Below are 12,779 nucleotides of genomic sequence, written 5' to 3' on the forward strand. Positions count from 1 at the left end.
CTGGATGAGAGCTCCAGAGCTCAGCTGTGAGCAGGGCACAGCTCTGTGTTGGCCTCAACCTCCCGACACCCTCTGGAAGCCCTCTGTGGCTCCATCCAGCAGCACCACTCCCTGCTGTGCCAGGCAGACGAGAGGGCATTCCTGCCTTGTATTGCCTTTGTGTGCTTATTAAAAAGGAATCAGCAGATCTGCTGAGTGCCTGGGTAATGGGACCCAGATGTGGGCACCACCACTCGCTCTGCTTTACAAATCTGCAGCTTCGGGGATTTCATCAGCGTTGCTTATTGTTTACAGAACGTAACTTGAGACAGTAGAACAAATTTTTAGATTAAAAAAATCAAGTGGTGTGGAATGTTTTTAGCTGTGCAGACCAAACAGAGCAGTTTGCCAAGGGGGTGATGGACTAAATCAAAGCAGTTTAGGCTCGAACCAGTGGCACTGGGCTGGAAAGCTGCCGACCTTATCACCAAGATGGGAGTGATCTGTTATCACCAGGATGAATGTTTGAGCATGGAGGGGACAGCAAGCACTGTACTTGTACTCTGAAGTGCTTCTTCCATTTAAAAACAAAAACCAAACCCTAAAACCAACCACAGCTCAGAATTGCCAAACCTTCCAGAAATCCACTGTGGTGCCCAGTACCTTTGTAGTACTGGTACTTCCTCTCTGACCTGCTTTAAGCCAGGTATTAGAAACCAGTGTTCACAGTTGTTCTAGTTCCTATGGGATTAAAAGGCCCTATTTTATTCCCCTTTTTAAGGTAGTCTTGCTTGCAGTGCTTCAGATCCCTCCTCTCAAGGTACCACAGAACATAGAGAAGATGGCACAGGTCAATGTTTATCTGAAGGATGGTTCATGTAAAACCTGCTCCATGGTGCTGCTCCTCGCTCCCATGGGGCTGCTTATCCAACCTTCCTGAAAGCAGGATGGGAAATGTCTCAGCAAAATGTTACTGACTGGCCAATAGTTAATTAAAACCCACCTTACGCTGCAGACACTCCTTAGACTTGTCAGTAGAAGCTGTGGGTGGCATAGGGAGGTTTAACAGCTGATGGAGTCTTCTTGGATCAGTGATATTTTGCCCTTTTCCTGCTTTGAGAAGTTAGGAAGTTGGACAAGCAGTAAGATGTGAATTTACACTGGTTGGAATTCTTTAATTTCTTTGGAACTTCGCCTCAACGTTTTCCAATTCATGGAGGCAAACACATACTTTGGTTTACTGCTTTGTAAGAGTTTTAATAGGTAAAAACAGGCATGTGTTTGTTCATTTCTGGTGTAGGTTCAGAAAGACAACAGTGCTGTACCTGTACAGGTGAATCCTGCTCATATCTAAGAAACCCAAGGGGCAGGAGAGGTGTATCTAAGAAGTCTAAGGAGCAGAAGGCAAATGCTCTGTGTGCTGATGCTGAGCAGCTTCAAAAGCAAAGGTGATGGTCTGTGGGACTCTACCCAAGTCTCTGGATCAGAAAGGCTGGAGGCAGTTCCTTGTGCAGGGTCTTTACAAAGAGTCAGGATAGGAAGCAGAGAGCACTAATCCAAAATGGTGCATTTGGCTGGGAAATCAGTAACAGCAGTAGCCTGGAAGAGGGATGAAATAGCAGGGAGCAGCCCCAGAGTGATGCTGCTGGGAAGGGACGGGGCTCGGCAGCCTGTAACACAATTCTTCAGGGGCAGGGCGTTCCAGGAGCTTGAAGGAATTCAGAGTATTATTTTTTAACAAAATACTGCTCAGGGAGGAACCAAGCCTGCAGTGCTGTGGCCAATACTGACCTCTGATGTCTGTCAGCCCTCAAGTGTGTTATTGCCATTTTTTAATAGGCACTCAGAAAGGTAAAGTGTGTTAAACCCTGCTATGGAGATGGTAATTAATGAGGATTTTTTCTTTTGTCTTAATTTAACTGCACTTTCCTGTTTCCACAACCCTTCAGTTTGCAGTCTACTGGCACTGTCCATCAGTGTGAGCTCTCTCTAGGTTGATATACTTTTATTTTCTGCAGAGCACTGAGAAGAAACAGTCAAATCAGTAAAGCTCTGCTGATAAATAGATTCCAAGTCTGCAGACAGTAGACTCAGTTTAGGTTACTTCTTCCTATTAATTTAGCCACTTCCCTTTAGCCACTGCAGACACTTTCTGGAGATGGAGAACCACCCAGTGCCACGTCTTCCAGAGCAGGTCTTACAGGATCCATATGCTTTGTCTGTGAAGACCTTGGATTTTTGAAGGCTTTGTCACACCTTGTATTTCAAAATAAGCAGAGCTCTGTGTGCTGACAGGTGTCAGTGGGAGGCAAAGGGCTGCCCCAGGTCACCTGTGTGTCTCTCGTGCAGGACGCAGGCGGAGCGAGTGCGGAAGCCGCGGTGCTGCCGGGGGCCCCAGGGGCTCCTGCCCCGCTACCTGGAGAGCCAAGCAGAGGGACAGGAGCAGCTCTTCAAGCTGACAGACAACATCCAGGATGAGTTGTGAGTACTGGCTGACACAGCTATTTAAACTGCTCTGTTTGTCCTGTCGTGTCTGTGGGGAACGGGGGCTAAAACTGCTTCACGCACACAGACACATGTTGGGTTTTGGGTCTCTCACCACAAGGTCATTGAGGGGCTGGAGTGTTCCCAGAGAAGGGAACAGAGCTGGGAAGGATCTGGAGCTGGGGAGACTCAGCCTGGAGAAAAGGAGGCTCAGGGGGACCTTCTTGCTCTCTGCAACTCCCTGACAGGAGGGGGGAGCTGGGGGGGTAGTCGGGCTCTGCTCCCAGGGAACAAGGGAGGGGATGAGAGGAAATGGCCTCAAGCTGTGCCAGGGGAGGTTTAGAATGGATATCGGGAATATTTCTTCATGGAAATGGTTGTTAAGCACTAGGGCAGTGGTGGAGACCCTATCCCTGGAGGGACTTAAAAGAAGTAGATGTGGCACTTGGGGACATGGATTAGTGTGGCCTTGGCAGTGCTGGGGGAATGGTTGGACTCAATGATCTTAGAGGGCTTTTCCAACCTTCACGATTCCATGGTTGTACAGGAGAGGTCAGTTTGTTGGATGGGGGTCTGAAGGCAGCATTCATCCCTTACTGGTCTCCACCACAGTTACTGCTCAGCTGGGTCAGGGGGGAGTGTCAGGCACTGTTCTGTCTCCCATCAAAGTTTGTGCCAAGGCAAAGGGGCAGAACTGCTGATGGTGGAGCTGCAGAGGGAGGTGCCAGTTCAGCAGGGTCCTTCAGTGTCCCCAGTGTCCCTGGGCAGGTCTGAAGCCATGGGACACTCCAGGTTCTGTGAGGAAGAGTTTGCAGTCTGCCATTTGCTTGTGGCCCTGTGAGTTTACACTTGGTTTATCCTGTTCCCATCCCATTCCAGGGTCTTTGTGCCTGGCTGGCTCTCAGGCAGGGGGAATGGAAAGAGCAATTTGTGACCAACAAAGATCCATGGCAGAGCAGTGGGCTTTGTCATCGAGTCCCACTGTTCATTCACTGTGACTCTTGCCATCAGGAACATCATTCAGCAGGAACACAGTGTTTCTTGTCATGGAAAATAAGTACAAAATTATGCCTCTGACTTTTATCCTAGTATCATAATCAGAAACACATTTAAAGACCTGATTATTTGCATATTTTCCTTCAGAGTTAAATCCATAAAAGGGGGTTTAATACCTTGCTCTACTGTTCTAACTAAATGTTTCCACATTTTTTTCCAGTTAGGCTCGCTGTTTCACTTCTGGAAAATATTGTGTAATTACTTCCTGATGTTGTTAAAAACCCCACAAATTCTCCAGAGATCTGGTTGCTTCTACTTTGTTCTACTGGATCATGTTTCATTTAATTTTTCATTTTATTAATTTGAGATATTTTTAATAGTGTAGATAGGTTTAAAAAATTAAAAAGTTGTATCTTTCAGTAGTATCTGAAAAGATTAAAAATACCTGTTTTGAGAACTGTACACTGAGAAGAAAGTAACAGTTGGCAAGAGCAGAGGGGGTAATGATGCATGACTCAAACTCAGAACAAAATGTAGAGCTTGAACTACAAATTAGCTAATGTTTCTGGGCTTCTCCATTAAATCACTGACCTCTGTTTCCATTCCTCACAATATATACATGACACCAGTAAAAGTCTTGTTGGGAAAGTAGATACATCATCTGTTGTTCTTGTGGAGCAAACACAGCCCTGCAGTCCCACTGCCCAGGTGCTTCCCCTGGACTCTGGAGGAGCTGCTGGTGCCCAGTTGCTCCCCGTGGATGTCCCTGTGTCCCTGGTGGCACCGTGACCCCGTCGGATCCGGGCTCTCTGGGAAACCCTGTGGTGTTTGATGTGCCTGGCCAGGCTGTTCCCCTGCAGCTGTAGTGCTGCTCCGGGTCTAAATTAAGTTTTCTGTGGCACTTCATAAAAAATGTCACTCTCCATCCTATTTAACTAATTTCAAAGGCAGAACCTTCCCCTGAAGTGTTTGAACTCTGGTAGAAAACTGCGGGGCAGCTGCTGGTTTCCGGGCCTCTGTTAATGTTGTCTTTCACCTGGGCTCCTTTGAGCTGAAATTCCCTGTTTTTTCCCAGTTTGTTTTACTTAAAGGAACACAGTTCATTTATCCTATCCTGGAGCTCTGTCCAAGGGTAGAGCTGGCAAAGCTCTAACAGGCCCTTTATAATTAGGCTGGTTGTCAGCACTGAGATGATGGTGTGGGTTGGAATTGGTGGGGGCACCTTTCTCAGTGTGAGGGGAGTGAGGAGGGAAAGGCAAGTTCAGTGCAGAACAGTGTCTTTGAGAGGACTATGAATAAAAAATTGCTGGAGCTACCCTTTTACACCACAAAAAGAAACCATGACCTGACCTCTTGCCACATTTTTGGCTACTAACATTCCATTTATAGCTATGGGTTTATTTGGCTGCAACTCAGAGTGGTTTGTGCACAGTGTTACTTAAATGGCAGAGCCAGGGGTGGGTTTGGAGATGAGAAGCTTCTCTGCCACCAAAAAACACTGAGTAGTGACAAACTCCCTGGGTTTCCAAGGCAGTGGAGTGTTTTGCAGGATGTCTGAGGACAGCAGCACTCAGGTTTGGATAAGCAGTGGTTCAGAAGGCAGGGATTGGGAACCTGCCTGACAGCAGGAGAATCCTCCTTTTACAGTGCTTCAACCCTGGGGCTGTTGGCAGAGCTTTATTACTCTATTTAGCACTCCATTATTCTATCCAGTTATTATTTCAAATTCAAGTTGCTGAATTTTTCAGCATTTAAAAACCCCACTAATGAGGCTCATTTCAGTAGTAAATCAGACGTGGGGGAGAAGCATTTGTGTGTGCAACATCCATTGCACTTTTGCATCTCTTATGGTTATTTTTTTACACCCCAGCCTTTTCAGCCATCATAACTCTCAATATTCCTGACTCACTCTTCTCTCCCTCTTCCTATTCATCACTCAACCTAATCTCCCTGGGGAAACCTGTTTGCTGCTTAACCTCTCACCCCGTGTTAAACAGCTAATTTCTCTTTTCTGCTACTGATCCCAGCAGCAGGTTCAGCTTATTTTGTGTTTTGAAGGGGGACCAGGGAAGCACAGGAGGGTTACAGTGTGGACAAGGATAATGCTCCCATCATAAATGTCTGCACACCTTTCACGTAGCAGCTCTGGAACTGAAGTTGGTTGCATTTAAGCTTCAGCATTAGGACTTGCAGTGCTTCAGTGCAAGGAAATTACTCTTCCTAAACCTTGTCAAAGGACATTTTTATGTGCCCCTGTAATGCCCAAAGCTGGCTGCCAGGCATTTAGCACTAATATTTGATTTACAGCATGATCTTTTTATAACTAGGGGAGAGGGTCCTTCGTCAGCTCCACTTTTAAACTGCTTAAATTAAACACAGATGAGTCGTACTTGTTACACTGCTACATCTTCTGACACGCTCCTGGAGGTCACTCAAAACAGGTGAAGACATGGGTTAGTTTGCTGGTTTTAGCTCCAAGCTAATAATTTTTGGTTTTTTTTCCTTTGTTGCAGCTTCATAGCAGTGGAGAACATTGACAGCTACTGTGTGCTGATCTCCTCCAAGGCCGTGTACTTCCTCAAGAGCGGGGACTACACGGACCGCGATGCCATCTTCCTGGAGGTCAGGTATGATGACCTGTACCACTGCCTGGTGTCCAAGGACCACGGCAACGTCTACATCCAGCTCACCAAGAAGGCTGTGAACACGAGCAGCGGGGTGGCCATGCCAGGCCCCTCCCAGCAGAGACCCATGGTGAGCTCCTGGCACCTCCTTCCCCTCGTGTGCCCCAAGGGTTGGCTCCGTCAGCACTGGAACAGCTGTGCTGAGGTTTCACTGAGTGTGGGGCTGAAAGAATCAGAATATCCTGAGCTGGAAGGGAGCCACCAGGATCATCTAGTCCAACTCCTGGCCCTGCCCAGGACACCCCAACAATCCCACCCTGTCCCTGAGAGCATTGTCCAAACGCTCCTTGAGCTCTGGCACCACTGCCCTGGGGAGCCTGTTCAGTGCCAACCACCCTGTTCAGTGCCCAGCCACCCTGTTCAGTGCCAACCACCCTGTTCAGTGCCCAGCCACCCTGTTCAGTGCCCAGCCACCTTCTCCTAATATTCAACTTCAGGCACTCCCTAAACTCCTGAGAAAGGGAAAGAAAGGCAAACCCTAAAATATTCCTTCAGGCAGAAAAGTAACAGGAAGAAACATGTGTTTACCTATGAAAGGCTTTTAACTTTACCACATCAATGGAACTTGGGTACTTTGCTGGCTTTTTACTCATCTCCTGCTTGTAGTGTTTTTTTTGCTGTGAGGTCTCTAAGACTGGAAACAGTGTTTATGTCAAGCATATAAAAGTTAATCAAGGCTTTCTCTTCTAAAGCCCATTACAGGGCTTTTTGTGCCATTACAGTAGTTGCTCAGGGGCTGTTTTACAGGCCCAGTTACAAGCTCACCCCTGACCCAAGGCAGTTTACATTCCAAACAGAGCAGCCAGATAAAAGGTAGGAGGGGAAGCAAAGGAAACAACCTCAGATATGTAAGATGTTCCTGCTCTCACCCTTGAGTACCTGTCTGTGTGCACCTGGTGTTCCACTTGCTTCTTCTTCCTCCGCCTCAGCACTGAGCAGGGATCTCCACTGACACCTTTCTGTTCCTCACTTCAAATCTAAAATCTCTTCTGCTTTAGCTGACGGCAGGAAACGAAAATCCCCTTTCTTTCTGCAGGTGAAAGTGAAATCAGAAGCCCTGGCAGTAAAGCTGTCTCAAGAAATCAACTATGCAAAGAGCCTTTACTACGAGCAGCAGCTGATGCTGAGACTCAGTGAAAACCCAGAACAACTCGAGCTGGACTCTTGAAAACTCACTTCCTCACTGCCAGAGTGACCTGCAAGCACCAGGCTGGAGCCAGAACTGAGAAGGAAAAAAAAAATATATAATTTTAGTATTTAGTGAAAACAGGAGAGGTGGCTTTTCTTTTTCAAGCACTAGGTGTGTAACAGAGGTGTAGCTGACACAGCTTTGGGTCTGGGAGAAGCCCTGTATTTTGCTAACATGTATATATGTACAAGTGTCCATGTAAATAGGAGCGGGCAGGCGGGTGTTGGTATAAATACAAGTCTGTTTACTGTGTAAAGAAATTAAAGGAGCTCTACTGAGTCGTACTGCACTACCTGACATGAGCCCTCCTCTCTCTCTGTCTTTTTTTTCCCTTGAGAAAACTGCTGTTCAAAGTGCAGGAAAGTAGATAAACATTTAAAACATAAAATTAAGAGTTAATTTCAGCTATTGGAGTACAGGTAGTTTGGAGCTTTAACACTGTGAGAAGGGTGAATTGGTTGGGGTAGTTTAATGGGATTTTTGTTGGTTTTTTTTCTGCTAACTCACTAGTACAGGTGAGTGCACAGAGACCTGGTGTTTCACTGAAATGTCAGCCTCTTTTTTTAAACAAAAATTGCATTTTGGTGAATATTACAGTGAGGACTAACTAATTCAGTTTTGTATTCACAGTGTGCACCTCAAGGCTCCTTCTTTGACTTGTTTCTAAAACAGTTGAAGGGAGGAGCCTTGGAAATGGAATCTCTAAGTTCAGGTTTTCCCCTCTCTCAGATGCAGGGAGGGTTTGGAGCTGGGGGGAGTAGTGCCTGGAAGGGGGGGGAGAGGAAATCACCAGCTTGTTTGACTTCACAACAACATCTTCAAAAGTAGAGTTTTAAAATAATAAAAATAACATGTTTTTTTCCAACATTGTACATTAAATCAATATTTGTCTCATTAACCATAACCACGCTGAAGATGAGGAATGAGTGTCCTTTAACACCTTAAACCCACAGGAACTGGAACCCTCAGTGTCACTCCCTGGAGTGAAGATACAACTTCCCTGTAATGCTGAGTAACCTAAATTTTAAGGTAAACCTCTAGTTATTTGGTAAACCTTTGAGTTGCAGCTTTAAAAGATTAACTTGAAAGTAAAGTCCTTTCATAAAGGCACATGGGAGTATTTTGGTACTGAAGGTTAGAATGAAACCAGTTGTGAACTCGTGTAAAATACCTGCCTGCTGGAGGGGGGGAAGGAAAACAAGGAGCAGTTCTGTGCCGTGCTGAGCATTTACAGGGATGGGTTGGATCCCTGGGGTCTGTAACCATTTCATGCAGAGATGACGTGCAAACAGCAGAGCAGTGGTTGAACAGTCACCCCTGGAGTGCTCTGAACTCAGGGAGCCACAGTGGCCAATGGATCTCATTTGTGTAAAAAAACCTGTTCCAAGTGTAACAAAGAGTAGGTGAAATAACAGCTCAGCAGGGGCAGGAAGGAAGAACTGTCTCTAAGTGGGAAAGAGGTGCCTCACACACAACATGGAAGTGACACGTGTGACAGGTGGGTGGTGGCAGCTCCTCTCTTTATCTTCCTTTTCCGCTACTCCCCTTCCCTTTCCTGTCTTCCCCAGTCCTCTCCTCCCCTTTATTTTCCTGTCCTCCCTTTCCCTTCCTTTTCCCATCCTTTCCTATCTTTCCTGCCCTTTGCTGTCCTTCCCTCCCTTTTCCTGTCCTCCCTTTTATTCCCCCTTCCTCCACTTTATTATCCTCTCCTTCCCTCTCCTCCTGTCCTCTCCCCCTGGCACACTGTGCTCAATCCCCTGCTCCTGCCAAGGTGTACAAATCCAGGGAACATGTCACCACTGTCATTGCTGGAACCTCCCCTGCCCAGTGACTGTGCAATCAGGTCTGATTCCCCTGCCCAGAGATAACTCACCTGTGCACTTGCTGCCTCTCCAGGAAGGGAATGTCATCACTTCCTAAAGTCCCAGAAGAAACTGGAAAAAAGGAAACTCAGTAACTTTTAGACACTTTGCACAAGCCAGGGGTGAAGTTCTCTGTGTCCCTCTGCATCTCACTGTGGGCTGTTCCCAGTGAAATACCCCTTCCCTTGCCATCATTCCTGGGTCATGGACAGTTCTGGTTCCAACAGGGCCTCCGTGGTGAGGTGTTCCTGCACGGAGATGAGCACGGGGCAAATGTGAACAACATCCTCCTCCTCTGCTCCTGAACAGATTCCCAGTAAATCACTGTGATGATACATCCCAGCAGCTCCAGTCCCCAGGGCTGTTTTCCAGAGCAGTGCAGTGCTTAACATTTTTGTGGGGAGAAGCTTAAGTGGCTAAATGGGCCACATCTCAAACTCAGGAAACAGTCATACATTTCCCAGTGACAGGGACCTTTGGATCTATTTGCTCATTCCTTGGACTTGCAGGATGCTTTAACATTTATCTATTTTCAGTAAAATATCTTAAGGTCTTAGCCCAACGATATATATATATTTTATTTTTTTTTACTTCTTTCTCTCTCTAAAACACAGTTTAGTACCAACCTGCTTCACTGCAGAGCCCACTCAGCTGACAACTCCTCCAGGCCCTTGCTCTGTTTTTTTCTCCTCAGAGGAACCAGCCTCAATCTGCTGGTCACAATGATTTCACCTGTGGTGCTTGGCTCTGAAAAAGCAGGTTTCAGTGACACTCTTCAGCTTACAGGCTGCTGCACAGATATTTGGGAAAAAGAAAAAAAAAGCAAACTTAAAACACATAATTAAGTCAACAATTGCTTAAAGTCCACTTACACAACTTTTCTTCTAACAAAGAATAACAGTGCATGTCTATGCTTCTATACTACTTTTTTAATATATACACACACAACAAATATACATTTAAAATTCTCTTGAAAAGCAAAGGCTGTATTCCAAACTCCTGTGTTCCTAAAGGCAGAGTTGTTACAAAGAAGGAACTTATTTTTCTGGAAAAAAGAACCCAAAATAATGTGCCCAGAGCTTCAGATTCCAGTACTGCTGTAGCATTCCAGCTGACAGCACACTCTGACTCCACATTATGATCCTCAATTTTATCAAATGCAGGGCTGGGACAAACCACTTCCAGCTCCCCACTCCTGTTACTGGTTTGACTTTCTTGCAGCCCATTTCTTACAGCTACTGGTCTGACAGCTTTGAAAAAGGGCTCAGGGCAGCACAAACCCAGCTGCCTGAGAAGATATTAGGAGGACACCAAGCAGTTTGACTGAACCAAACACTTTTCATGGTTCTCCAGCAGCAGATTTTCTGGACTGGGAGAACGTGAGGCAACCCCAGCAGCAGGTGGGCACTGGGACCAGCCCTGCATGTGCCTCACAGGCAGGAGAGGGCAGAATCCTACAAGGATTCCTGCCAGAAAGAAAAGGTTACTGATTAACCAGTGACAAACACTGGGGAAAAAATAGTCGTGGGTTTTTTGGTTTTTTTTCTCTCGTGTTTTGCTCAGTAGAACCACAGCACATCCTGGGCCAGAAATACAAATATCTGGGAGCAAACTGCAGCTCCATGGGAGCAGCAGCTGCTTTGGGTCAGCTCTGCTCAGGGCCTGGGGACGCTTGTGCTGCCTCAGAGCATCAGGCTCCAGTGTCACACGGGGTCTGCTGGTTGTGGTTTGGGTTTATTTTTGTTTTATTCCCTGCATCTGACACTCCAGCCCCTGCCCCTGGGCCCAGCACAACGTGTTCTCCTGGTGGGTAAAAACAACCTTGTACCTCCGGCCTGCTCTGGGCTGACTCAAAAGCACTGAAAGGCCACGAGAGAAGTAAACAGCTTCCATGTGCATTTACATTTTGGATAAATGGCCGGGTCACCCAAAGGACAAGGGCTGCTACGGGAGCTGCAGAACAATGGTTTCTGAAAATGCCAGCAAAAAAAAAAAAAAAAAAAAGTCCCCTGCACGCTGCAGCTGGAGAGGAATTGTAACAAATAAAAGAGAAATCCATCATACCAGCCATCCCTCAGCCCTCCAGACACCGCAAAAGCAAACATTTTCTCTGCCCTGGGAGGGTGACTCACCATTCCTGAGCTCTGCTGCTCCAAGGCCCTTGGCAAACAACCCACAACCAGCAGAACAAACCACCGGGTATCAAAATAATGATGTAGCAAAAAACATGTGTCTGCGTGGAGGCTTGGAGGGAAGGAAAAAAAAAAAAATCAAATAACTCTTTAAAATGACCCACCATTCACAGGCCCAGACTCTCCCCCAACCTGCTCTTGGGAAGGTCAGACCCCTGACACAGCAGCTCCAGCACCAGGAGCACCACCAGGGATGTTCCCCCTCTGCCAAGGTGCAGTTCTAGGCCCTTCCATTCATCCTTTTTTCAAGATTTATTTTAATCTCAAAGTATGGAGGAAACAGTATTGGAGATAAACATCCCAGAAATGTGAAATTCTATTCAGCACTACCTTCTGTGCCAGGACACATCTGTATTTGTGGGGTAACAGCACTGGCACTAAGAGGCTTCAAAGGATTATAGAGACAGCACAAACTCATTCCATTCTCTCAGTGGTCACTCTGATCTTGCAGCACGACACCAGTTACTACTTGTACATTTTGCTTCACTGACACTAATCCCAACTGCTCATCCTGCCCATAAAAAAAAAAAAAAAATAAAATTTTAAACCAAACCAGTATCCACCTGGAGAAACTCTCTGCTACTGATAAAACCTTGAGAGCAAAAATAAACAGCTGCCAAGGTCATAATCACACTGAGATCACAGCAGAGCTGACATTTATAAGCAGGTTTAAGAGGCAACTCCCCCACCTTGAGCTTCCCAATTTCAAACACTAAAAATCCACATTACACAAACAACTTCACTCACCTTTTTTTCTTCTCATAGATACCTTTCTGCCCTCTCCTTTGAGCACACACCAGAGGAATCAATGTGCACAAGAACATGTATTTGTGCACCACCCAGAACACATCCCAGGCCACACAGGAATCCCCACAGCAGTGTCAGGTGCACTCGGAGTCTCAGAGACAAGCACCCATTGCCAAAGCAGAGCTCCCAGGCCTGTTTGAGCACCAGCCATCAGTGACAGGCACCTCAGCACTGCTCACCTGCCTCAGCCTTGGCTCTACATTCACCCCGGGATCATCCTGTTCCTGCAGGATCAACTTGCTGCAGGTTCCCATGGAATTCTGAAATAACCCCCACACTGCACAAGAATCCATGTTCACACCTTGCACACTGTGCCAGTGCCTCACCGCCCTCATTGTGAAGTATTTCTTCCTTATATCTGGTCTAAGATTACTCTCCCTTACTTAGAAACCATTGTGGCTTCTCCTACTGCAACAGGCCCTGCTAAAAACCTTGTTGCACACACAGACAACCCACTGATGCTCTCGGGGTGGAACTGCACTGCTGTGGGGAGAGAGCAGGTTTCACTGCATCTTTCACACACAGATATTGAACCGTGAGCCACTTCTGACAGAAAACACACCACTGACTGATGATGGACACAATC

At 46.5% G+C, this 12,779-nt stretch overlaps 1 protein-coding gene and 1 long non-coding RNA gene across 7 annotated transcripts in view; one reads left to right on the forward strand and one right to left on the reverse strand.

Annotated features, from left to right (window-relative positions):
* VPS13D (vacuolar protein sorting 13 homolog D) overlaps positions 1 to 7,631 on the forward strand; it is a 92,785-nt gene extending 85,154 nt beyond the window's left edge. For all 6 annotated transcript variants that reach the window (XM_027658112.1, XM_027658113.1, XM_027658114.1 and 3 more), the window contains 3 exons: positions 2,329 to 2,460; positions 5,973 to 6,213; positions 7,180 to 7,631. In XM_027658112.1, coding sequence (XP_027513913.1) covers positions 2,329 to 2,460; positions 5,973 to 6,213; positions 7,180 to 7,311 — 505 coding nt within the window. In that variant the 3' untranslated portion in view covers positions 7,312 to 7,631. The remainder of the gene's footprint in view (positions 1 to 2,328; positions 2,461 to 5,972; positions 6,214 to 7,179) is intronic.
* A 1,413-nt stretch (positions 7,632 to 9,044) lies between these two features.
* Positions 9,045 to 12,779, reverse strand: part of LOC113954144 — a 4,635-nt gene continuing 900 nt past the window's right edge. The window contains exons 2-4 of the long non-coding RNA XR_003530115.1: positions 11,327 to 11,438; positions 9,821 to 9,984; positions 9,045 to 9,442 (exon numbers count right to left, since the gene is read on the reverse strand). This is a non-coding gene — a long non-coding RNA (uncharacterized LOC113954144). The remainder of the gene's footprint in view (positions 9,443 to 9,820; positions 9,985 to 11,326; positions 11,439 to 12,779) is intronic.

Source organism: Corapipo altera, unplaced genomic scaffold (genome assembly GCF_003945725.1).
Source record: "Corapipo altera isolate COAL_440 unplaced genomic scaffold, ASM394572v1 301, whole genome shotgun sequence".
NCBI lineage: Eukaryota > Metazoa > Chordata > Aves > Passeriformes > Pipridae > Corapipo > Corapipo altera.